This window comes from Scardinius erythrophthalmus (assembly GCF_964197995.2).
Source record: "Scardinius erythrophthalmus genome assembly, chromosome: 4".
Classification (NCBI taxonomy): domain Eukaryota; kingdom Metazoa; phylum Chordata; class Actinopteri; order Cypriniformes; family Leuciscidae; genus Scardinius; species Scardinius erythrophthalmus.
In genome coordinates, this window is record NC_138224.1 from 12,800,586 (window position 1) to 12,825,160 (window position 24,575).

Below are 24,575 nucleotides of genomic sequence, written 5' to 3' on the forward strand. Positions count from 1 at the left end.
ATACCACACCCTGTACACAAAGACCGAGCATAGTGCTGCTACACGCCCAACAGAGACTCAAACACCTGACGCTTAATATCAACTCCATCTGCAATGGCGGTGGAGACAGACTTTATGCGGTCAGTGTTGCCCGTTCAGGGCGCTTTTCACTCGGAAGACTCTTCTTTAGCTTTACCGCAGGCGGACAAACTTGCGGACACTCACCGGCTGAACAGACTACAGCAACAAGTACAGCTCACTCTCTCTCGGAAAAGAAAGAAACCAAAACTGCCAGGTATGTAGAATGAAACCGCATTATATAAAACAAACTATTTAGAGATGATCAGTGTTTTGGGTTGGAATATGAATACAGGTGTGTGCATTTATATATTTCTCATAAAACAAAGGATGTCAGTCAAATGTTTATGGTCAGCTTTCACTGGTCCTTTGTTCTCAACTCTGTACTTTCATTATTTTTTTAATTTGTGTTTAAAATAACATGCAAAAGAAAATTTATTTATTCTTTCTTTCTTTTTTTATTGTACTTTTGACGTATACCATGGCTCTGAAGGATAATATATTGTTTTATATTAATATACTGTAATATTTACATAGTACTTCAAGGTACTTGGAAGAATATTTAAGGTCCAAATATAGCTATCAGATATATAATATAATAATATTTAATAAAATAACTATGTAATATAATACAATATAATGTCCAAATAAACACATTTGTTAACTTTTTGGTAGTAGAGAAATGTGAACCATACCTTAGTTTGTCAGAACTCACTCATTCAAACCTATTTAGTAGGATTTGGAAGTGAGCATGAGGAATATGTTTTCCATTATATTGTATTGTATTGTAATTCGATTGTGTGTGTTTTGGGCGTTGCAGATTCATCTCTCTCAGACAGTCTGTCCAGCTGTCATATTTCAAGTAGTTCATCTTTAGGAAATCTACACGTAAAGGTAAAAACTATTTTCTAGTGGGATACATGTGTTCTTTAAACAATAGTTCGCCCAAAAATGAAAATTCTGTCATCATTTAGTCCATGCAGTGAAAGGGAATGGTGACTAGGGCTGTCAAGCTCCAAAAAAGGGAGGCAAAAAGCTCCTTAAAGGTAGTATAAAAGTAGTTCATACAACTTGTGCACTATTTATATTGTGCACTTACCTAATTTGTAAGTCGCTTTGGATAAAGGCGTCTGCTAAATGACTAAATGTAAATATTCTACATCATCTAAAGCTGTATGATAGGTTTGTGTCCACAATTGTCAATGCCTTTTGGGTGAACTATTCCTTTAATATCACTAAATTCACTTGAGATAATAACACACACTCTACTTTGCAGCGTATCTCCGCCAATCATGAATCTACAAGGTCGTTGCGGATGGTTGACCGGTCTCAGTGGTCAAGTACCGAGCCGCCTCGATTTCACAGAGGCTATGGAAGCTTTCGTTACACCACCAAAAGAGCGGGATTATGCTGGGGGAATAATTCTCTCACTCTCCCCTCGTCCCCTACAGCCAACCATTCCCATGTGAACAATCACCCTCTACGTTACGCCCGCTCTGAGGTTCTGCGAAACCCGAGGTTGTACGTTACCGGCCTGTCGGCTGTCACTCAGCCCACCAATATCTCTGTGAATGAGAACAATCACATAGATGGTACAGATGACGTGTTTTTACCCAGCACCCCACAAAATGCTCCTGCAGAGAGGAACAGGATGGAGTTAGATAAACACACCCTTCATAGGACCCTCTGCAAGCCGAGAGAGGGGGGTTTCGGTGCTCTTGAACAATCAGAGAACGTGTCCTGGCAGAGCCGCGTGCGGAAGCCGAGCCTGGAGTTTGTTGCAGGAAGACGACCCTCCCAATCTGGCTCAGAGATCAGCATGGAGGAGCGGTCGGGAAGTTTAGTGAGGACAGAAAAGGTGGAGGTCAAGCAACATTCAGTGACAATGTCAACAAAGTAAGCCAGTAGTTTAAACATTTTAGCTACTTAATCTTAGTTATTTTGTTTCAATATCACATAAATATTAATGTAGTTTCTTATTAGTAATTAACACTTAGCAATAAAGTGTATTTATATATATATATATATATATATATATATATATATATATATATATATACTATTTTAGATTTTCTATTTTAGACTATTTTAGATAGAATGAACACTGTATTTCTGTCTTGTGTGTTAAAGGAAAACCAGTAAAGGTGAACTTGGTACAGAGATGACACTAAAAGAGGCTGTAAATCTCCTGGAACAAGATAATATGGAAACACAAATCACCGCGGCAAACTTCATACAAAACCAATGCTTTAACAGTCCTGATGCCAAGAAAAAGGTAAGTGATACTTGACTCTAAAATAGCACATGCTGTTATGATCCACCCAAAAGATGATGATATACTGTATCTCGCACAGTCCTTAATGTCTAGCCTAAATGGTTGCAGTGATAACAAACACTTTTGGCAAAAGGAAACAATGAGTCATAGTTTTACATTGTGAGGTGGGACTTTAATTAAGAAGAAAAGGGGTGTGGAAGAAAGTGAGAGGAAAGTATTTAGTGTGGTTTACAATGCTGTCAGACAGTAAGTAATTAATATGACAACAGTGTTTCACACAATCTTTGTAGAGTTATTTTTCTGCTGTTTATATTCCTCAGTACTTGACCTTTATAGACTTAACACTGTTGAATCATTTAGGGAGCTCTGGGGGCTTGCCTGCATTGTCTTTGAATCCAACAATAGCCAAAAAAATAAAAAATAAAAAAAAGAGTGAGCATTATATGATAAAAAAAACTTTAAGTAAGGATTATATGATAAAAGAGGTAATATAAATGTAAAAAAATAGGGGAAATGAGCATGCACAATTAAATATCCAATATCAGTCAATTACGAGATATTAAAATCTCTAAAATTGGCCAATAACCAATATGATATTGTGCATCCCAAAAAATATATTTTTTTTATGTTTTGTGCATTAATTACAGTTTAGGAAACCAGCTTAGGAAAGTTTCATGTACTACTGTATGTAAATTAACTATAATGTTAATAATCACAGAGCTACCTTTCCTGGCCACCCATAACATTTACGAAAACTAAACTGCAATTTATTCTGAATTGTCAGGGTTGTGACATTACAACCGTTAGCACATACATACACACACACACACAACCGCCCATGTTTGCATATCAACAGTAACTCAGCAACTTCGTCTGTCCTGATGAAAGTGTGAACTGCACCGGTATGCAGAGGTCAACCAAGCATGAAAGGTCAATTACATACACTACCATTCAAAATTTTGGAGGTTTTCAGGGGTAATTTTTTTTCAGCAAGGATGCATTTATAATTTCACAAACGCTTTACATTTTAAAATAAAAGCTGTTCTTTTGAACTTTCTAGCCTGAATCCTGAAAAAAAATATCCAGTTGTCTACAAAAATATTAAGTAGCACAAGCACAACTGTTTTTAACACTGATAATGGTAAGAAATGTTTCTTGAGGAGCAAATCAGCATATTAGAATGATTTCTGAAGCATCATGTGACACTGAAGACTGAAGTAATCATGCTGAAAATTCAGCATCATGGGAATAAACAATTTTTTTTAAATGTATTAAAATAGAAAACATTTATTTTTAATTGTAATAATATTTTAAAAACATTAAAAAAATCTTACAGACTCCAAAATGTTAAAAAGTAGTGTAAGTTTTAAAGGTTAAGTAGCAAAAACAGTCTGTTTAATTAAGTGTCAGAGAGATGAATTAATTACCAATGTTTTGGTGCATGAACCTTGACTAACATAAGTAGATTTAGGCTGCAAAAGAGTAAAATATGACCCATTTAAATTGTGAGGTTTCTTATTTTAGCATGTTCTGTCTGCTCAGGTACATTATCTTCAAGGCATCCCAAAGCTGCTGACGCTCATGCAGAATGAGAGCGAGGAGCTCCAGCGGGCTGCCGTCAACGCGCTCCGAAATATTGTTTATGAAAACAATGAAAACAAAATGGAAATCAGAGACTGTGAGGGGCTTCCAGTGATCCTGAGACTGCTCAAGAAGAACCGAGACATCGAGACCCGACAGCAGCTCACTGGTAAGGGAGCCATTCCAAGTACTTTAGATTTGCGCCCTACACTGTATATTTCATTATGCAGCCAAACTTGACTTCACTTTAACTAATCCTGCTAAAACTCCAGCCATGTCTCCAACTATGAAAACATCCAGATCTTGGAAGCGTGACCTCTACCCTTCCATTAATCTTGCCGATGTTATTCTCTCCCCAGGGCTGCTGTGGAATCTGTCTTCTCATGACCTTCTGAAAGAGCAGCTCGCTAGAGAAGCGGTCAAACCTCTCACAGACAGTGTGCTGGTGCCCTGCTCAGGCATTTCTGAAGGGGAAGACCCCAAGTTGGAGCTCCTCGCTGACCCTGAAATTTTCTACAATGCTACTGGCTGCCTGAGGTATTACCAACTGAAATACAAGATACAAAAGGTTGAAAATGATTATTTTTGACAAGCCAGGCTGTTCTAAGTAGTGCTAGTACCACTCAAAGTTGTGCTGTGCGTTATTAACAAACCAATTTTAAGTGTGTTTGGCACTGCCATTCAAAGGTGTGGAGTCAGTAAGTCAAAAAATGAATACTTTTATTCAGCAAGGATGCATTAAATTGATCAAAAGTAACAGTCAAGAAATTTGTAATGTTTTCAACATTCAAAATAAAAAATGTTTCTTATGCTTAAAATCTGTATATATGAATTAAGGATCATGTTACTAAAGAGTGGAATAATGAAGGTGAAAAATCAGATTTGTCATCACAGAAATAAATTACTTTTTAAAATATATTTAAATAGACAAGTTATTTTTAATAGTAATAATATTTCACAATATTGCTGTTTTTACTGTATTTTGGATCAAATAAATGCAAGCCTTGGTGAGCAGAAGAGACTTCTTTCAAAAACTAGAAAAGAAGTCCGTCCCTAACTTTTAAACTGTAGTGTAGATATTCTTATAATTACTTATTTATTCAGATCATTGCACTTTGAATTGCATTTTTCCATAAAAGGTGTTTTTAAATAACAAATATTATATATATATATAGAAATTTGAGCTCAGCCGGTCCAGATGGACGTAAAGCCATGCGGGACTGTGAGGGTCTCATTGAGTGCATCATCTACTATATCCGTGGCACCATTGCAGACTATAAACCTGATGATAAGGTACTTACATTAAATCCTCATCTTTAGCAACAGCAACATTGAGTCTTTCATTTTTATGTCTAAAGGGGCCATATCACGAAGGAATCCAATTTTCCTTGATCTTTTAAGATAAAAGAGCTCTATGTACCTGTACAATAAAACTTTTTATAGCTTTCAGAACACATTTTCAAAAACGAAAAAAGGATTATTGAAACTAAGCTCATTCTGAACACTCGCATTGTGGCACAAATGTGTCCACATTTACGTCAATGTTATATTTGTTCCCTAAATGTTTATGTTTATATTATCTAATGTGATCCCGAATGACTATTCCAACCTAATGATTAATTCTTCTTTTCCAGGCCACAGAAAACTGTGTGTGCATCCTGCACAACCTTTCTTATCGGTTTGAAAGTGAGGTGCCTTGTGTGGATTCCCCGCTGATACAACAGCCCAAACAGAATCACAATGCAGAAACTAGCAACCCCGGCTGTTTCATTCTCAACAGTCCCAAAAACTCTGAGGAGGTTAGTATAACAACCCTAGATTAAAAAAAAAAGCATTTCAAATTCAAACTTGGCTGATTTAATAATATAGCTGATGATATTTTGTATATTGAGCATAAGACTGACCAAAATACCCATTCCTAATGCAAAAGGTAGTGGTGTAGAAAAACAAATTGACCTCATATGTGGCATCATATGTTGTGGCTCAGGAAGCAGATACAGACTATCCTCTACTCGAGGAGAAAGGCAGCCCTAATGGTGTGGAGTGGCTCTGGAGCGCCATCACCGTCCGCATGTATCTCTCTCTCATTGCCGTCAGCACAAACCAACACACAAAACAGGCGTCCATTGGAGCGCTGCAGAACCTCACAGCTTGTTCTGGAGAGGTATGATCTGGAAATTAGCTTCATTAAAAGAACTATAATCAGCATTGACAACAACTACATTCAGGCTTAGATTAAAGGGTTAGTTGGTTCACCCAAAAATGAAAACCTTTCATCAATTACTCACTCTCATGTCATTCCAAACCCATAAGACTTTCCTTCCTCGACTAAACACAAATGAAGATCTTTTTTAAGAGATTCCTGTCCCTCCATTGCAAACCTATTCACCCAAAACTCTGACTAGGGTTGTCACGGTACAAAAATGTCAGTAGTCCGTGCCAATACCAGTACAATTTTGTGGTTCTCGTCAACAATTATTTCGGTACCAGAGCAAAAACTGTTAATTACTCAAAAAAATGTCCCACTGTCCCATTGTCTGTTCGCTGATCAATGTTTATATGTGAATAAAAGCCTAAATTAAATCTGTTTATCATGTAAAGCAATCGTGTCTCTCCAGAAGACTTGGATTCAATCATTTTATGAGCTTTTTGAAGCATGAGAGTTTTTGGTGAATAAACTTTCAGTGAAGGGACAGAAATCTCTCAGATTTCATAAAAAACATCTTCATTTGTGTTCCAAAGATGAACATAAGTCTTATGGGTTTGGAACGACATGAGGGTGAGTAAATTTTTTTTATTAAATTTATTTTATGTCTTTGTATCGCCATTAGATGTCCCAGGCCATCGCACACTTCGTCGTGCACAAGGAGGGAGGCCTATCTCAGGTGAAGAAGATGCTTCAAGAAGGAGAGAAGGAAGAGATCAGAATATCTGTGTCACTTCTAAAAAACATCTCTCGCTACCGAGAACTGCATGCTGATATTGGTGAGCTGCCATTATATACCAATATACGCAAAATATGGCAGTTTTTTCAGGGGAAAAAAGCTAATGAACATCTCTACAGTTAAACAGGTGCTGCCGGAGCTGGTTACCATCCTCCCAAACACTGACCGAAGCGCAGAGCAGCCAATAGAGGTCACCGTGACGATATGTCACATCCTCATCAATCTGAGCAATGCGTCTGTATTGAACACAACTGCCATCATAAACCAAGGAGCGTTACCCAAGATCATCAGCATTAGCACAAAAGACAACGGGTAGGGTTTCAATTTCAGATATGTAATAAAAGTCATGTGTGTTCAGTTATATGACTTGTTTAATTCATACATTTTCAACTAAATATAGGTTTGGACCCACACGGGCGGGTCAAGCGGCCTGTATATTACTTCATACCCTGTGGAGACATTCAGAGCTGCATAGCAGTTTCAAGAAGGTGAGATTACTACATGTTTGCATCCCGTAGTGTCCATGAAGTAATAAAGTGTAATTCTCAAATATTTTGGGGCAAATACATAAACAAACTACAGTATAACAGTCAAAGATCAGTTTAGGGCAGCTACTCAAAATATTGACAGTGTTTACAATGAAGAAATTAATGCAATTAATTGTTCACAAAGCCAGCTATTGCAACTACCGTTTCATGCCGACTTTAAATCACACACTTTAACAAAACATTAGGCTACTTTATACAGTATATTCCACAACTGTGGGAACCCTGGTTCTTTAAAGTGTGTGGGGGAGGTGAATTAAAACAAGAAATAGGTTTAAAAATTTGTTTTTAATCACATTTTTTCAAGTCATCTTGATTTTTGCTGAGGGCCTCGGGCCCCTGGTTGAGAACCACTGATCTATAGAGTGCTCAAAAATGAATTCACATGTTAGCGTTTCAGATTTTGGCTTTCACGTCATATTTACTCTTCTCATCTGTTTTTCAATCTATGGCAGGCTGGTTACAGGAAAACAGACTTCATAAACAACAGGACAGTAAAGGCTGTGAATTCTGCTCGTGATTAATGGGATCCAGAAATGAATTGCAAAGAAAAGGCTTTTCACCTGTTTTGTTTGGAAAGATTAAAAATGGTGCTAATATCATGGATTTAGTGTTTGTATATGTGTTTTGTCTTAATTTAATACTTATTAGATTACTATGTGTTTTAATAATAGTTATGTCTGTCGAATTTACACAATTTTATTTATTTTTTCAGTGATCTTTTTAAGTTTTTTACTGCCTTTAGTCTGTTTAAATAGTAATATTAAAAGCACTTTTATCTACAAAGCTACTTTTTGTGTATGTTTTTGTTGTTTTTATTTCTTTTGCAATGGGTAGTAACTTCCTAGCCTTGTGTATTGAAACATTGTATAATATTTTAATATTTTCAAATAAACTACCATATCTGAGGGGTAACTTCCATAACTACCATAACTTCCAGTCACTGAGGGGTTAATGTCTGTTTGTTTTGTTACCATGGTTCTGTTTGAGTCTCAACGCTCATGTATACGTCTTTGTAAGCATAAAGCATTAATAAAAACCTCAAAGGAACTTGGCATGATAATTTAATACTGGTGATGATTTCTGAAAGATGAGAATCAGGTTCAGGAAGTGATTTAGTCTTTTAAATAATAACATCATCATAGTGATGTTGAGTCTTTTGAATAATAACAAATCGTAATCCTCGGTGGGAGGGATCAAACGAAAGATCGAACTCGCTTATAACGTTTCCGATAGAATCAGAACTTAAACAAAGCGTTCGGATAAAACTGCCGCGTGCATTCATCGACAATAAATTACTATGGTTTCATGTATTGTTACTTTGTACAGGAGCTCGCTTTGACTGCAAAGCATTTAATGTACTTTGACGTCACATCCGTAAACAAAGAAGCTCATGCAAGCTGGGCTGTACCAATATGTTACTAGAGGGTGCGTGTCAGTCTAGTCGGGATTTTTATTTTATTTTTTAATTGAAAAAAAAAAACTTTTCAATAAAACAAAACTTTTTCGTTCATATTGTTTTATTTAGTTTCTCTTTCTACCCTTTCTATGGGAATCTATCAAATTAGCTTTAATATTTTTATCGAAGACAAAACGTCGAAAACCCTATAGCTGCGTAATAATAGATTACCCCTGTTTCACAAAACAGTACAAGTCAAGTCATTTTAAAGAGCCCTTTAAAGTCCCACAGAGACGGAGTATCGATATATTTCATCTACAAATCGAGAAAAGCTCGGTTGTCCACTGTTGTTTGCCAAGTCTCCACTATCGGGGACTTGACTCAGGTAATTGTTACATAATAACAGTTAGTTTTATCTGTTTAGAGTTTATATAAGTGATATTTCTTGGTAAATTCAAAGGGCTGGACAATGATTGTGTTTACATAATTAACTCAAATGCATTACTATGCTTTTATAATCGAGCATTATTTGGAAATTGCCGTAAGGGGAACACGTACGTCGGTGCGTAGTTCGCTTTATTAAATGGCCAGACGCGCTGACGTCGTCTTATTTATTTCACAATACAACCCATAAAGTTAATATTTACTAAATCCACGCTGCTCATCTTTAAACGGACTGGTGTTTTGCGTGATCTGGAAAGTCCAGTTCGGCTGCTCGTCTGCTTTGACAGTCTGCTCGTGTTTTGCCCTTGTTTGTGTGCTGAAGATTAGGTCACGTGTGCATCGCAGCTGAGCGCAGTGTGTAACTGCGTGTCTCGCGCTGTTTACTGCACCTCCTTTTAGGGGCCAAAGCTGCACGAGCCGTGACCGATGCCAGTGGTGCTGTCATCGGTGCCTCCCAATTTAAACCTGGCTGAGGATGTGCATATGTGCATGGCTTTCTGTTTTTACCATGTGAACTATTGAACGGGGTCTAATACAAGAGGAGGTCGCAGTGTTTTTCCCCTAGATGCTCTCTTTTGGGAGTAACAAGAATGGAAGGGCTTGAACATGTTGTGTCATTGGGATTTCTATTGGAACCAGGCTCCAAACACTGGTTTAAATATTGGTATTTGTTACTGTGTTAATTGTTATAGATTTGAGAGTTGAGACCGTTCAGGAGCAAGTTGAGGCACACAGATATACAGTTCATATAAGTACCCTATTTTGCATGGTGAAGTCGACATTATGGTTTTAACATTATAATAAAGCTAAAAAAACAATGTAAGCATTTCAGCAAATTATAGTGACATTATTATTGAAGAACAAAAGCATTTTAAAGGGACAGTTCACCCCAAAATGTAAATGTATTCAGTGAGCAGTATAATTTATTTTTATTTCATTTTGAATTATCTATTATTTTCATATTTCCATTTTTAATTTTAAAGTTTTAGTAATTTTTCTCTGTGCTTTTGTCTTGCACTTTTAGTTGTATAGTAATTTTAGTATTTAAACTTAAACTCATTTAGCTGTCAATGCAACGTTCTGAATTTTCGTTTAAGTTTTGTCTAAGCTTTTCATCTAATATTTATATATGATTTTATTTCAGCTTTTTAAACCAGTATGACTTTTTACTTCAGTGGAACACAAAATTAGACATTTGTGCATTTTTTCCACATACAATGACATAAATGGTGAATTGTTTTCTGAATAGAACGGAATAAAACAATTAAATAATTAAAAGACAATTGCAACTTTTTATCTCAAAATTCTTACTTTTTTTCACATTTGCGGGTGGGGGTCAGAATTGTGAGATGAAAAGAGGCAATTACCTTTTTAATTTTTTTTTATTCAGTGGCGGAAACAATCTTCCTTAGCGACTGAGATTGTGTTCCACAGAAGTGAGAAAGGCATACAGGTTTGGAAAAACATGAGGGTGAGGAAATGAAGATGAACATTTTTGGATGAACGCTTCATTTAACTCAAAATGTGCAGAGAATGTTGTTTTACAGTAGGCTACCACTCTGAGACAACTTTTGTACTTCTGTTGTAACAATAGGTAAACTTGTAATATCAAGGAAGGTAGTCAAACAATCAGTTTTGTCAAAGCATCATGCATAATATGTAGGATTAGTCACTAGCTTATCCGAATGCAGTTTATTAATTAATGAAGGGCATTGTTTATTTAATTTTTTCCCTGATGCTGACTCAACATTTACTAGAGTTGAATTATAAGCTTAAAAGACTAGCAGTTACTCAGTTACATAAGGAAACAGGTGTGTAGTGGAGCCTATAAAGGCAGAGGGGTGTAACGAGATAGGTTTGCTTTTAAAGATCACGCTGCTATCAGGAGTTATCTGTTACCCAAGAGACGGCACCGGTCAACGTCTGAATCACATTTAAAATACAATGTCCCTTTGTGGATGAATACCCACATGAATATCACTGAGCCCTTTTGTTGCCCATTTATTTTCTCTAGCCTTTGCAATTCACTTTTCTTTGTTATGGCAACGAAGCTTTATGTCCTTGTGGATTTTTCCAGCTCTAACCTTCCCATTTAAAGCATCAGCATCAAGCTCGTCCCAAAAACACCCTTCATTTTAGCCTCAAGACTCAGTGCATTGTGTATGTTACCTTCCCAGCAAACACAGAACATTGGCACAACATACCCGACCTTCTAACAAGGTTTTAACAACATGGCCAAAAGGTTGCTATAACTACTTGTGTGGTGAAGGTTGTTACAGCGTTGTCACAGTGTTGACAATGAACCATCGTTCAGGGCCATTGCTTAAGACTGTGCCTAGGGTGTCTGGACAACCACTGGACTACATATGTACTCGTCACTGCCCTGAAGAGCGAAAACCAGCCTTTTAAATTTCAACTGACCGTTGGGCCGTCTCTCATTCTCCATCAAGCGTATCCTTACGTGAGAATTGCGTTTAATTTACCTCCGCTAAATAAGATACGTAATTATTCAAACACAACCTACAACCTCCTTGTCTAATGTGACATTTACTTGAGCATCTTCTGGTCAGATATGACAGATATTCAACTTTATGCCAAAAGTATGAAGCCAAAATTACTTTAATGATGAGTAATTGATTTCAGCACTCCTTGAACAGGCAGCGCGCAGCCTACTTGTTGCGCGTTAATGTTTTTTCCTTTTTTTAGAAACTCACAGAAAAAAAAATTTGTAACTGCTCGCACACCTCTTTATTTTTTCGCGCAGCAACGTTGCTACAGCACTTACAATTCTACGTTGTTACAATGTTGCGAGCACGTAGACAGCGACGTTGCCATAGCAGAAATGCAACGTGCCACAGACGTTGCTACAATGTAAATGTGTTTGCTGGGTTATACCTTATTAATGCATTTGCAGCAGCCACTCACAATGCCACTGAACGATGAACGTCCCACTTCCACATCTACGGTGGCCAGTGAGGAGCAGAACAGCGATACAGAGTCATCGGAAAGGTGCGACAGTTTGACCTCTTCTAGCGATGTGGACTCTTCTCGCCAGAGCTTCACCAGCGATTCGTCCAGCAAACACAACTCTCCTTCCTGTAGGTGTCCCACTAAAATGCAGATGTATAAGCAAATAAATCATAAGCTTATTTGTGTAGATCATTTTGTTGCATGTTTTTTTTTTTTTTACATTTCAATTTAGCTTTTAGTTCTGATTTAACAATTTAGTATTTTACTTAAACTCTTGCCAACTTACTGCAATGAAACAATTCCAAGTTTTTTTTATATTTGTATTTTATTTTGTTTTAGCTTGATTTCAATGACCAAAAACAATTGTATTTCTTAGTTTCAGTTAACAATATCAACATCTAAACATATTTTTGTTGTTGTTTATAGTATAATAAATGGTCTTTTAACCTGTATTGCCACTGTGTCTTCAGGCAGCCCACCAAAAACCATAACGCTTGACGAGGTCATGGCCTCGGCCCGGGACCTTTCTAATCTGAGCCTGGCTCATGAGATCGTAGTCAACCGAAACTTTCACATAGAGGCTCCAGAGCTACCTCAAAACAGGTACTAAACTAATTTATAATTTCCAGAGCTGAGACCCACTTGATGTTTGGTATAAACAGGAATTAAGGGTGATGATCAAGAAAACGTACACAAGAAATTTTCAATTAAAAGATTTAAGTGCAGCATTGTATAGCATTTTACTTTTTTTATGATTTAAGATTAATATATAATATAATATAATAATAAATATAAAACAATTGATTCCAAGCCTTTGTTTTTCCTCAAGCCTGGTGAAGAGAGTTAAGGATATGGTGCACAAGGCCTTCTGGGACTGTCTTGAATCGGATCTGAACGATGACCCCCCTGAGTATTGTCACGCCATCAACCTACTGGAAGAGATCAGAGAGGTAGGTTACACATTTACTCTGATACAATGTTGAAAAGCAGTCTGATGGTAAACGATTCATTGATCACTTATTTTTTCCTATCATCAAAGACCCTACTGTCCTTCCTTAACCCCGGGGCCAACCGCCTGCGTACTCAGATTATGGAGGTTCTAGACATGGACCTAATTCGCCAACAGGCTGCCAACAATGCAGTTGATATCAAGGGCCTTGTGTCTTACATCATCAATACTATGGGCAAGTTCTGTGCGCCGGTCCGAGATGATGAAATCAAGAAGCTTAAGGAGAACTCAGGCGACGTTGTGAAACTGTTCAAGTATGTTCAAGGTGTCTTTTTGTATGCATTTGCAGAACTCGGCACATTTCCCTTTAGAGCCTATTGGTTGGTATAATAACATGACAAATAATGGGTCCTATTCACTAACCATGCATACACAAATTTTTACACAAATTTTTGCATGAAATCGGTGTACGTACATTTTTATAAACAATTCATGAGTCACCAATTAAAACAGGAACAACTGAAACCATGCATGTGCAAAAATCACATACTAAAGGTTGCCTTAAAAAGGTGTTATTGTTAAGATGGAATTTTACACATAAAAGCTTCATATAAGATATATTTAACCACACATATAAAGGTGCGTTACAGCTGAGAGTGACAAAAAGCTGTGCGGAAAGCCCTTAATTTAAAGCCCTAAATGACTAATCTCAGGCATTCAGATGCTAATTTAGAATATTCCAAATGTATTAACATTAGAACGAGGTTAAGAACAAATTTGTGACATAAAAACGTGCTTTGAATTTTTCGTGATAAGTTGTCCTGTGCAAACAAATGTAAATGATCCACGCAATAATTAGTGGATGAGACCCAGTAACTGAGGGTGATGAGGGACACACATCAGTAATGGCGTTCTCTTCACTAACAGTCATATTTGATGCAAACATTCGCCGGAGGTAAAATAATTGAGTTTTAAATGGCAACTTGTGTTGTAAAAGGGAGATCTTCCGGGTGCTGGACCTGATGAAAATGGACATGGTGAATTTTACCATCCAGAGCCTAAGGCCAGAGCTTCAGAGGCAGTCGGTAGAGTATGAGAGAGCCAAGTTTCAGAGCATTCTGGAAAGAACTCCCAGTAAGTCCACAAACTAAACCCGAGATGAAAATTATTTTAATGGATAGTTCACTCAAAAAAAAGACAATTCTGTCATCGTTTACTCACCCTCATATCATTCCAAACCTGTGTGAGATGTTTTGAATGTTTTTGTCCATACGCTGTAAACAGAATAAAACTGGCAGCTGTGGTTGCCAAAATTATTCTGTAAAGATACAGTAAAAATGGAAACATATTTACAGAACATTTATACCGGTATATCCAATAGACTTTTTATATCAATAGCCAAGGCCATGCTATGGAAGCTTGTTTCCGCCACTGAATAATAAATAAATAATAATAATTGCGACTTTTTATCTCACAATTCTGACTTTTTTTCTCAGAATTGCGATATATCAAGTCAGAATTGTGAGAAATAAAGTCGCAATTCTGAGAAATAAAGTCGCAATTCTGAGAAATAAAGTCGCAATTGGGAGATATAAAGTCAGAATTGCACAATATAGTCACAATTGCGTGTTATAAAGTCAGAATTGTGAGATATAAACTATTCTGAGGTAAAAAAAAAAAAAAGTCCGTCTTTTTTCCCATAGAATTGGACTTTATTTCTCACAATTCTGAGAAAAGATGTCAGAATTGCGAGATATAAACTCGCAATTGCGTGTTATAAAGTCAGAATTGCGTGATATAAAGACTTTATATCTCGCAATTCTGACTTTATAACACGCAATTGCGACTTTATTTCACGCAATTCTGACTTTATATCTCGCAATTCTGAGAAATAAAGTCAGAATTGCGAGATGTAAACTCACAATTGTGAGATAAAAAGTCGCAATTATCTTTTAAAATGTTTTATTTTGTGTCGGAAACAAGCTTCCATACCATGCTCCTACTCAAATCTGTTAAGTACTTTTAACATATGCTGACATCCACTATAATAAAACTGGTGGTAAAGAGAAAAAACTACAATGAATCAAAGATCAAACATGTAAAATAATGCAATAAACATGCATTTAACAACATAAGATGGAACATAAAATCTTAATTTATAACTGATAATTAAGGAGCATAATTATTCAAATTAAAAACACCATCAAATGTGAAGTGTCACAGGGAATTGTGGGAATGCCAGTTTACAGTTTTCACAGTAAATTATAAGTTGATTTGTTCTTTTTACTTCCAAAAATCGATCTATTTGTTTTTCTCTGTATATACTTTATTACTGAACTTACTGTTAGCCATTTTTACTTGCTTTTTTTATACAGTTACTGTATACAATAAAAGTCAATGGGGTCCAAAACAACATTTTTCTAAATATCTTTTTTCCGTGTTCCACGAAGTCACACAGGTTTGGAACGAGGAATAAATGATGACAGAATTGATTTAAATTGATAGTTTTTGCACATCTGGGCTCTTAACCCTGTACATCCTTGTAATTCCCCCAGATGCTTTGGAACACACAACTGAGTGGATCAGATCCTCAATAGAGGAGGCCACTCAAGTCATGCCATCAACAGAGAAGAGCAGCAATTCTGGACAGAGCAGCAAACCCTTACCAGGGCCCACACTGGTGCTAAATACTGCCTACATACGTTTGCTGACCTGGGACGAGAGCAAGGGCCCTCTGCCTGAGGTTGGAGCACAAACACGCAGTTATCATATTGAGCTTTGATATCAAATGCATTTTTATGATCTAACAATCTGTATTTTGCACTTGCAGACTATGATTACGGATGAACTGAGGTTGCAGGAGATGCAGCGCTCTCTTCAGCTGTATCAAAAAGTTGCGTCTGTTCTGCTGATAGTCTACAGCTCAATAGGAGGGGCCGTGTCAGGCCTGCCCGCTCTTGCCGAGCGACTTAAGAAGATGACAGCAGTGCTGCTGGAGGGCATGCATAGCGCGTACGTCAGATCTGTGTCCTTCCCCAAAACTCTGTTCAGGCCAACACACACACGCATTACTGCACACATACTTCTACACAAATCTAATGCAGTAATGAAGGTGTCAATCTAAAAGATCTTTCCTGTCGCCTTTGTTTTCTATTCATTTGGCTTACAGAGACTTCAACCTCAGTGAAGCTCTTAGTAACGTCAGTGCTCAGATCTGCTGTGAGGTCAGCAAGTCTTTGACTGAAAGAAACTTCCCAGCCCTCTCGACTGAACTGCAGGCAACTTTAAAGGGCCAGATCTGTGACATCACCCAGGAAAACAACCCAATACGCACTCTTGTTGGTAAGGAAAACGCATATTTGGGTTCAAGCTATAGCATTTGCGGCACTGCAAAAAAATTACTTTCTTACTCAATATCAATAGTACAAATATCTAAACATTCTTAAAATCAATATACATTTACTTCAGAAGTATAATGACTTTTGGTCTTGTTTCGATTTGTTGGGTTTTTGCTTAAAACAAGAAAATCTGCAAGTGGAGTGAGAAAAACTTGTTTTCCTTGTTTCTTGTTTCATGCATAAAGTCACTTACTTTTGAAGTATCTTTATTTAAGAAAGTTTAGACATTTGTACTGGAAAATAAGACAAAATGCTGATTTTTTTTGTACTGTGATGTTATTTTCCTCAGAATTATGACTCCTCCCTTGTGTCCTATATTAAAAATAAATCATAAATCATGGTTACGGTGAGGCGCTTACAATGGAAGTGAATGGGGCCAATTTTGGGAGGAATTTAAAAGCAGAAATGTGAAGCTTATAGTTTTACAAAAGCATTTACATTGATTATTTTGTTAAAGCTGTAAAGATACTTTATATAAGTTGTATAAGATAAGTTGTAAAATCGCATATAACCGTTTTCACTCTAAGAATCGTGGTAACATGCATATTGTTCACGTTTTGTGGCTATACTGCTGAAACAGTGATATTTTAATGTTTGTAAATTGGCCCCATTGACTTCCATTGTAAGTGCCTCTAAGTAACAATGTGTAAGTGCCTTTTTTGCTTATTTTATTTCATTTTGTTTTTTAATGAAAATGAAAGTGGACATTAATGTTGTTAAATTTTGTGGTAATCAACATTATTCCGCAAATGCCACTGACTGAACTTAACTTGTACTAAACTCGTATTGCCTTGAAGCCTGTATCATTTTAATTTGCCTATTCTGTCCCACAGAGGGAAGGGTACAGCAGTACTTCAGGATGGTCCTTGCCTCTACCAACTCTCACAGGACGCCCCCTCCCGTACCGCCAGGCTTGGGTCTGATCCAGCAGGAGCTCATGGGACTGGGGGTCAGTTTTGTCAACCTCGTCAACTTCAACAAAAAGGTTTACGGTCCTTTCTACATAAGCATCCTGAAGAATCTACTTTTTGTCAACACGCAAGCACCAACTCTGCAAAATGGGATCACACAGGGTTCACCCAGCAGCCCACTGGAGTCCAGTTAGACAAGGATGCTTCATCTGTTCCACGTTATCATACCCAGACATTTCAATTATGTGTTTCCAAGTGAGTTATTTGATGATTGATTCTAGGGATTCACTGCAGTACAAAGAAGACTGAAGAACAACTATGTGGTATGGTGCTTAAAATGAAAAAGTATGGATTTTCGTTGTTTATAATGCTACAAACAAACAATGTTGTTTTCCAAGTAATATTTTTAGCATCTCTCTTAACTGTAGATTTAACTTGACAGTGTTACTGCAATAGAAATACAGTCGTTACGTACTATTTAGGTGCAAGGCAGAAACTCTTTATTATATATATATATATATATATATATATATATATATATATATATATATATATATATAGCTGTTAAAGAAATAGCCAAAAGAAGCTAATATATTTACACATACAATTTACAGACATTTGAGAATGCGCATTTGTTAAATACATTTAGAGATACCCGTGTATGTTGTATCCCATTCCCAGATTCTAAGATTATAAAAAATATGTTTGTTGGAGCATATTAAAATCCATCAGTGACGAAGTGAAATTATATTTTGTGTTTGCTACATATTTTTGGAAAGTATTGTATTACAATTGTTAACTGTATTTATACTTGAAATCTAAATTTCTGTGTAATTCGAATTGGAAGAAACTTGAAATTAATTAAAGTGGGAGAATCCAGAACTCTGACAAGAAAATTTGAACAATAGTTAAATTAAACATTTTTGGTCCTGGTAGTGTCATTTAATATAACTGTGACTGCATGATTATTTTTTTTTTCCTTTTTTTTTTTTTTTTCCTTTTGACATCAATATTTGGGTTCGTTTTTATGCCGTTTGTATGTCATTGTGCTTTGGTTACAGGCATGTTTATTTTATTAATGTTGTTTATAAAAAAAATTAAGGGGATTGTCTTATATAATAGCTGTGCTTATATAATTAAATTGTTGATAGCTTTACTTTACCTATTATCAAGAACCTTGTTTTGCTTGGGATTTATTTTTTTGTGACAAGTGAGTGGAAAGCCATTTTCGTACATGACAGACCTTCAATTTAACAATTTTGCATTATGTGTTGTTTGTTTTCCAGATGTATGTAAGAACCCTTATAAGAACAAAACAATATATGTAGTGTGACAAGCACTAAAAAAAAATAATAAAAGAAAGTGTGAAAACGAATTAATATTTATTTTAAACATTTGTTTCTGCATTCACCTGGCATGGCCTTTAATTTTCTTTTATATGAAATAAAAAAATATATTATTTGTTATTACTTTAAAAATGTAAATGGTATGGAAATGGGAAAAATTATATTAATAGTTGAATCACAATCTTATCTGTATTTAATTTGTTTTAGTGCAATTAAACATTTTCCGTGCCCTTTCACTTACAAATGAAGACCTTTATTTTGCAAGAATACTACTTCCGGTGTGTGTTGATGTTGTCACGCTTACGACATAGGAAGCTAATTGAAGGCTAGCCGTGTCAAACGACCATCCTTACTTTCGGGATCAGTGTTACTTTTATTTAGTTTTTCCATAATTACAAAGCTGAAATCATGATGCAATTCATTGTAAGTGTTTACATCTGTTTGTGTGATAGTTATCGTGTTTAGCAGCTTGCTAATCAGCATTGAAGTAGCTAACTAACGTCAAGTCTCTTAGAATCTCTTAGATAAAAATAAACTTTTAGTTAAAATAAACAGCCGGATATTTTACAATATGAAAGAATGTATTTATCTGTCATATCTTGTTTTTCCAGCTTGGCTTCACTCTGGGGAACGTGGTTGGCATGTATCTGGCACAGAACTACGAGGTTGTAAAAAATAATATTTATTTACATTATTAACTGTCTGATTTTGTCTGTGTCTTTCTAAAATCCCATGTAATAAACGAGTAGTCTTGAAATAGAGTACAGCTCTACTGTTTAGTGATCAATGACTAATTTGTTTATTGCTTATTTATAACTTGTTTTCAAGGTACCCAACATTTCAAAGAAAATCGAGGCCTTTAAAAAGGACGTGGAAGCCAAGAAGAAACCCCCAGGCGAAGAGTGAAATATCATATGGCTAATTAATATAATTAACTGAAGATGGAGGGACATTTAAGAACAAGCATATCATATACAGGATGTGTTATTGTTAAGTATGAACAAAAGAGCCCTCAAGATGCACGATATATTGTCAAATAGTGCCTCTAAATCCCATTTGTTTTGAACGTTGATGTGTTCTGCATTCTCTCTCTCTTTTCTCTCCTAAATCAAGTTAGATTTGTTTAAACCTGACTGATTTTCTGTTACCTGTTGGATAATAATTCATTAAGATATTTTTAAAAACCCAATGTAAAATATTTTTGCCATCAGTTTGCAGTAATTTGATGTAGTTTTCTGTATTTATTGAGAAACAACATGTTTGCAGTGCAAATTGTTGGACAAATAGAAACTGCACATACAAATCAGTTGTTCAAAACAAATTACAGAAGCATGTTTTAAAAGCTTCTTTATACTATAATGTAATAAAGATTATAAATATATATATAAAACGCCATTTTAAGTTGTTCATTTTCTGCATTGTGGTGTTATTTTCTAGTAATACGTATAATGTGGACGTATTACATTTTTTAGACTTAAGAGGTGTAAGAAAATGAAGACTATGCTATAAAATTGTATGATGGATAATAATTTATCTCAAATAAAATACACCAGAGAAACATGGGGTTTGGATATCTAATGCTTAACTCCAAAGGACACTTCATGGACACTAAAATGACATTAAAGGGATAGTTCACCCAAAAATTAAAATTCTGTCATCATTTACTCTCCCTCAAGTTGTTCCAAACCTGTATGATTTCCTTATGTTAAACACAAAAGATATTTTAAAGAAGGTTGTTAATTAAACAGTTGCTGGTCCCCATTGATATCCATAGTATTTTTTTTCCTACTATGGAAGTCAATGGGGTCCATCAGTCGTTTGGTTACCGACTTTCTTCAAAATATCTCCTTTTGTGTTTAACAGAAGGAAATCATACAGGTTTGGAACAACTTGAGGGAGAGTAAATGATGACAGAATTGTCATTTTTGGGCGAACTATTCCTTTAAGTCATAAACTAAGAACGGTAGAACGGTCATGAATTACACAGACAAGTCAAAGAGCCATAGAAAAACGGCTCTGGTATAAACAATGTAGAAAGTTCCGCTAATTTGTGTGGTTTTGTGTAAACAAAACAAAAAACGCCAGATGGCGCAGTAAACACGGAAGTAAACGGCTTTTCAGTATCCAAAATAAACCAGTTGTGTCTCTGTACATTTATTAATGTTAAAATGATGGTATATGAAAATATTACAACAAATAATTTAGATTTTAAAAATGTTAAACCAACGGTTGGATTTGTCCATAGTTTCACCAAACATGGTTTTAAAAACAACCCAGCGTTTTTTTAGAGCGTAAATGTCTTAAACAGGCTTTAGTTTTTTCGTTTTTACGTAGTGTGTTTTTGACGTAGTTTTTCGAAGTGTTAAATCAATACGAAATTCATTAATTTTTTCGTGTTAAGTTTCTCCGGATGTTGAGAGTGAGTGTTTCCGGTACTCGTGGCCGGGCCGTTCCTGTGACAGCAGCTGCTCGAGTCGAGACCCGCAAAGATGATCTCCCTCACCGACTCCCAGAGTAAGAACAATACTACCTGTCTCACTGACAGCGCATCGTAAGACAACGTCTATTGTCAGTGCATTCATCTACGACGCCTGATGTTTTTATAATTCCGCCTGTCTTAATGTGTTTATGAGTAAACATACTATCATGCAGATGTCACACCACTAGTAATCACCACTAGTAATAAGTCTAACGTAAAAATCATTGGAAGACACATTTATTAAAGATAATATCCGGCAAGATAGATCCATAACTTTTAAAGACATTATTTTTGGATACTTTGATTCTAAAAAATACTGCTTGCTGCTTTGTTATAAATTTTATTTTTCTTCTTTGCTAATTGTATATCATAAATGTAAGTTTACCAACAACAAACCATTTTTTCGTATTTTTGAAGGAATTTAAAATGTATCTAATACTATTATATCTCCAGTAGATAAGAAAGCAAGTAGAACGACTTTAATTTGTACGCTGGAATTGATGTATTAGTATCTTACCCTCATTTTCTTTTTAGCCAATCATTGTTAACTCTTTTTTTCTCATGTGTATTTTGATGACATTTAACATATTGTTAACATTTTGTATATTATAAAAAAAGTCATTGGAAATGAACAAAAAAAATGTTCTGGCTTAAAAACGGCTTTAATGTTGACAGGGACTAGTTTAATTAAGACAGAACAATCCTATCTACACAATTTCATACATATGATATAGGACATTGTAATATATATATATATATATATATATATATATATATATATATATATATATATATATATTACAATAAGGTTTCATTTGTTAAGATTAGTTAACTACTTTAGTTAACATGAATAACAATGAACAATACTTCTACGGCATTTACTAATCTTAATGTTAATCTTAGTATTTACTAATACAATTTTAATATCAAAAGTAGTATCCATTGTGAAAACATGAACATTTTTTATTAATTATCACTAACAAATGTTAATAAATGCTGTAACAAATTAATTGTTAGTTCATAATGCATGAATCAATGTTAACAAATGAGACTTTATTACCTTGTTACCATATTAATGCAAATTATATTATTCATATACAAATTGACACTGTTAAAACGCATTTAAATATCTTTATATTAGTATAATGTATGGCTTTCCCTCTCTCAACAGAAATTGGAATGGGGCTAACAGGATTTGGGGTATTTTTTCTGTTCTTTGGGATGATCCTGTTTTTCGATAAAGCCCTTCTTGCCATAGGAAACGTGAGTGGCCCCATTATGTTGTCATTAATATTTCAATTAAAAGATTGTAACTATTTTATATGTTACATTATCGTGTATGTAAAATTATAGTTATATTCTAAGATTTAATTGTACTAATATATATGTATTTCACACTTACGTGTTTGTATTCCTTAATTATTATTAAATTAAATTGTGTGTGTGTGAGTGCGCGCAGTTAATAACATATATAGTATATTTACACGTTTGCATGCTTTCTGATTGGTTTCTTTTGTACAAGTTTGTTGTAAATGGCATCAACACATTCATATCCTTCAGTTGTGCTGCTTTTTCCTGCTATTAAGTGTATTTTCATAATACTGTTTGCAATAAACTTATATTACGTTAGCTTGAGTTCATTGCGATACATAAACACAGATCTTTCTCTCACCTCTCTCTCGGTCTTCATTCGTCTCAGATCCTGTTTGTTATCGGCCTGGCGTTCGTAATCGGGCTGGAGAGGACGTTCAGGTTCTTCTTTCAGAAGCACAAAATGAAAGCCACCAGCTTCTTCTTAGGAGGCGTCTTGGTGGTGCTGATCGGGTGGCCCATCGTCGGAGTCGTTCTAGAGTTTTATGGCTTCTTTCTTCTATTCAGGTATTTTTTTACAGGATTAAGAAACTCTTATCCAGGCAAATTATTCGACATAACTAGTAGCTAATTAGTTCGACTGTTTTTAAATGGCTGATGCCAATACAGATTGACAGAAGGCGGATATAGATATTATATACAGATAAATGAGACAACAAAATGGAAATTGAACACTTATTTCACACAATTATTATATTAAAATGTACTGTAACACTTACGTTTAGGGTCCAATTCTCACTATTAAAGGAACACTCCACCGTTTTTTGAAATAGGGCTTATTCACTTTCTTTCTTACATTTATATAGGTGGACAAATGCATTTTTGTCTCAGTGCATGCATTGTTTTAGTTTGACAGGGTCGGCGCTAGCTTAGCTAAGCATAATGAATGGAATCCTTTGTTGCCAGCTAGCATGTCCTGAGTAAAAGTGATATAAAAAAATAAAAAACCTAATTACTTCTTGTGGCCTGCGTATTCACAACGAGTACAAATAGCGATGCAGATTAACACTAGGCGATTTCCTAGGCAGATATTGACTTATATATTAAGGACTATATTAGGGGGAAGCACAGGCGAAGCACTGCTACTTGGGCGTGATATCTCTGCGCCCAAGTAGCAGTGCTTCGCCTGTGCTTCCCCCTAATATAGTCCCAAGTCAATATCTGCATAGGAAATCGCCTAGTGTTAATCTGCATCGCTATTTGTAACCGTTGTGAATACGCAGGCCACAAGAATTAGGTGTTTTTTTGTTTTTGTTTTATATCACTTTTACTCAGGACATGCTAGCTGGCAACAAAGGATTCCATTCATTATGCTAAGCTAAGCTAGCGCCGACCCTGTCAAACTAAAACAATGCATGCACTGAGACAAAAATGCATTTGCCCACCTATCTAAATGTAGGAAAGAAGGTGAATAAGCCCTATCAAAAAACGGTGGAGTGTTCCTTTAACTAGTTGCTTATTAGCATGCATATTACTATGATATTGGCTGTTTATTAGTACTTATAAAGCACATATTAATACCTTATTCTGCATGAACATATTCTACATCCCTATATCCTACCCAATACCTAAACTTAACAGCTACCTTACTAACTATTAATAAGCAGTAATTAGGAGTTTATTGAGGCAGAAGTCATAGTTAATAGTGAGAATTGGACCCTAAACTAAAGTGTGACTTTAAGAGGAACAAAAAGAGGAACTAACATTTTCGATCAATGGCAATGCAATGGCAATAATCTCAAAATGATCATAAATAAATAATTGCTGATGATATCTGGGTGTATGTCCTTCTCTTCATGTGTAGGGGATTCTTCCCAGTGGTCGTAGGCTTCATCAGGAGGATTCCTGTGCTGGGATATATGCTGAATCTTCCCTTCATTAGCGGGGTAAGTTTTACTCTGCAGG

At 35.7% G+C, this 24,575-nt stretch overlaps 4 protein-coding genes across 5 annotated transcripts in view; all 4 read left to right on the forward strand.

Annotated features, from left to right (window-relative positions):
- On the forward strand, window positions 1-8,464 carry pkp2 (plakophilin 2). Its single transcript, XM_081364393.1, has 13 exons — window positions 1-274; window positions 878-951; window positions 1,334-1,953; window positions 2,188-2,332; window positions 3,875-4,082; window positions 4,273-4,450; window positions 5,089-5,206; window positions 5,548-5,712; window positions 5,901-6,077; window positions 6,745-6,898; window positions 6,978-7,170; window positions 7,259-7,346; window positions 7,859-8,464. Exons 1-13 carry the CDS (start codon window positions 94-96, stop codon window positions 7,925-7,927), a joined length of 2,370 nt encoding a protein of 789 aa, XP_081220519.1. The 5' UTR covers window positions 1-93; the 3' UTR covers window positions 7,928-8,464.
- A 619-nt stretch (window positions 8,465-9,083) lies between these two features.
- tcp11l2 (t-complex 11, testis-specific-like 2) lies at window positions 9,084-18,849 on the forward strand. 2 transcript variants are annotated; one of them, XM_081364394.1, is made up of 10 exons: window positions 9,084-9,187; window positions 12,164-12,344; window positions 12,687-12,819; window positions 13,046-13,166; window positions 13,256-13,479; window positions 14,163-14,299; window positions 15,721-15,908; window positions 15,996-16,177; window positions 16,335-16,507; window positions 17,397-18,849. In XM_081364394.1, exons 2-10 carry the CDS (start codon window positions 12,173-12,175, stop codon window positions 17,666-17,668), a joined length of 1,602 nt encoding a protein of 533 aa, XP_081220520.1. In that variant the 5' UTR covers window positions 9,084-9,187; window positions 12,164-12,172; the 3' UTR covers window positions 17,669-18,849. The 2 variants fall into 2 exon arrangements, with proteins under 2 accessions (XP_081220520.1, XP_081220521.1); XM_081364395.1 differs by having other exon boundaries at window positions 9,085-9,187; window positions 12,161-12,344.
- Window positions 18,850-19,103: 254 nt separating this feature from the next.
- On the forward strand, window positions 19,104-20,375 carry stmp1 (short transmembrane mitochondrial protein 1). Its single transcript, XM_081364396.1, has 3 exons — window positions 19,104-19,243; window positions 19,432-19,485; window positions 19,649-20,375. Exons 1-3 carry the CDS (start codon window positions 19,229-19,231, stop codon window positions 19,724-19,726), a joined length of 147 nt encoding a protein of 48 aa, XP_081220522.1. The 5' UTR covers window positions 19,104-19,228; the 3' UTR covers window positions 19,727-20,375.
- Window positions 20,376-20,910: 535 nt separating this feature from the next.
- golt1ba (golgi transport 1Ba) overlaps window positions 20,911-24,575 on the forward strand; it is a 6,122-nt gene continuing 2,457 nt past the window's right edge. The window contains exons 1-4 of the mRNA XM_081363003.1: window positions 20,911-21,334; window positions 22,471-22,562; window positions 22,999-23,177; window positions 24,475-24,556. Of these exons, the coding sequence (XP_081219129.1) occupies window positions 21,310-21,334; window positions 22,471-22,562; window positions 22,999-23,177; window positions 24,475-24,556 (378 nt within the window). The 5' untranslated portion in view covers window positions 20,911-21,309. The remainder of the gene's footprint in view (window positions 21,335-22,470; window positions 22,563-22,998; window positions 23,178-24,474; window positions 24,557-24,575) is intronic.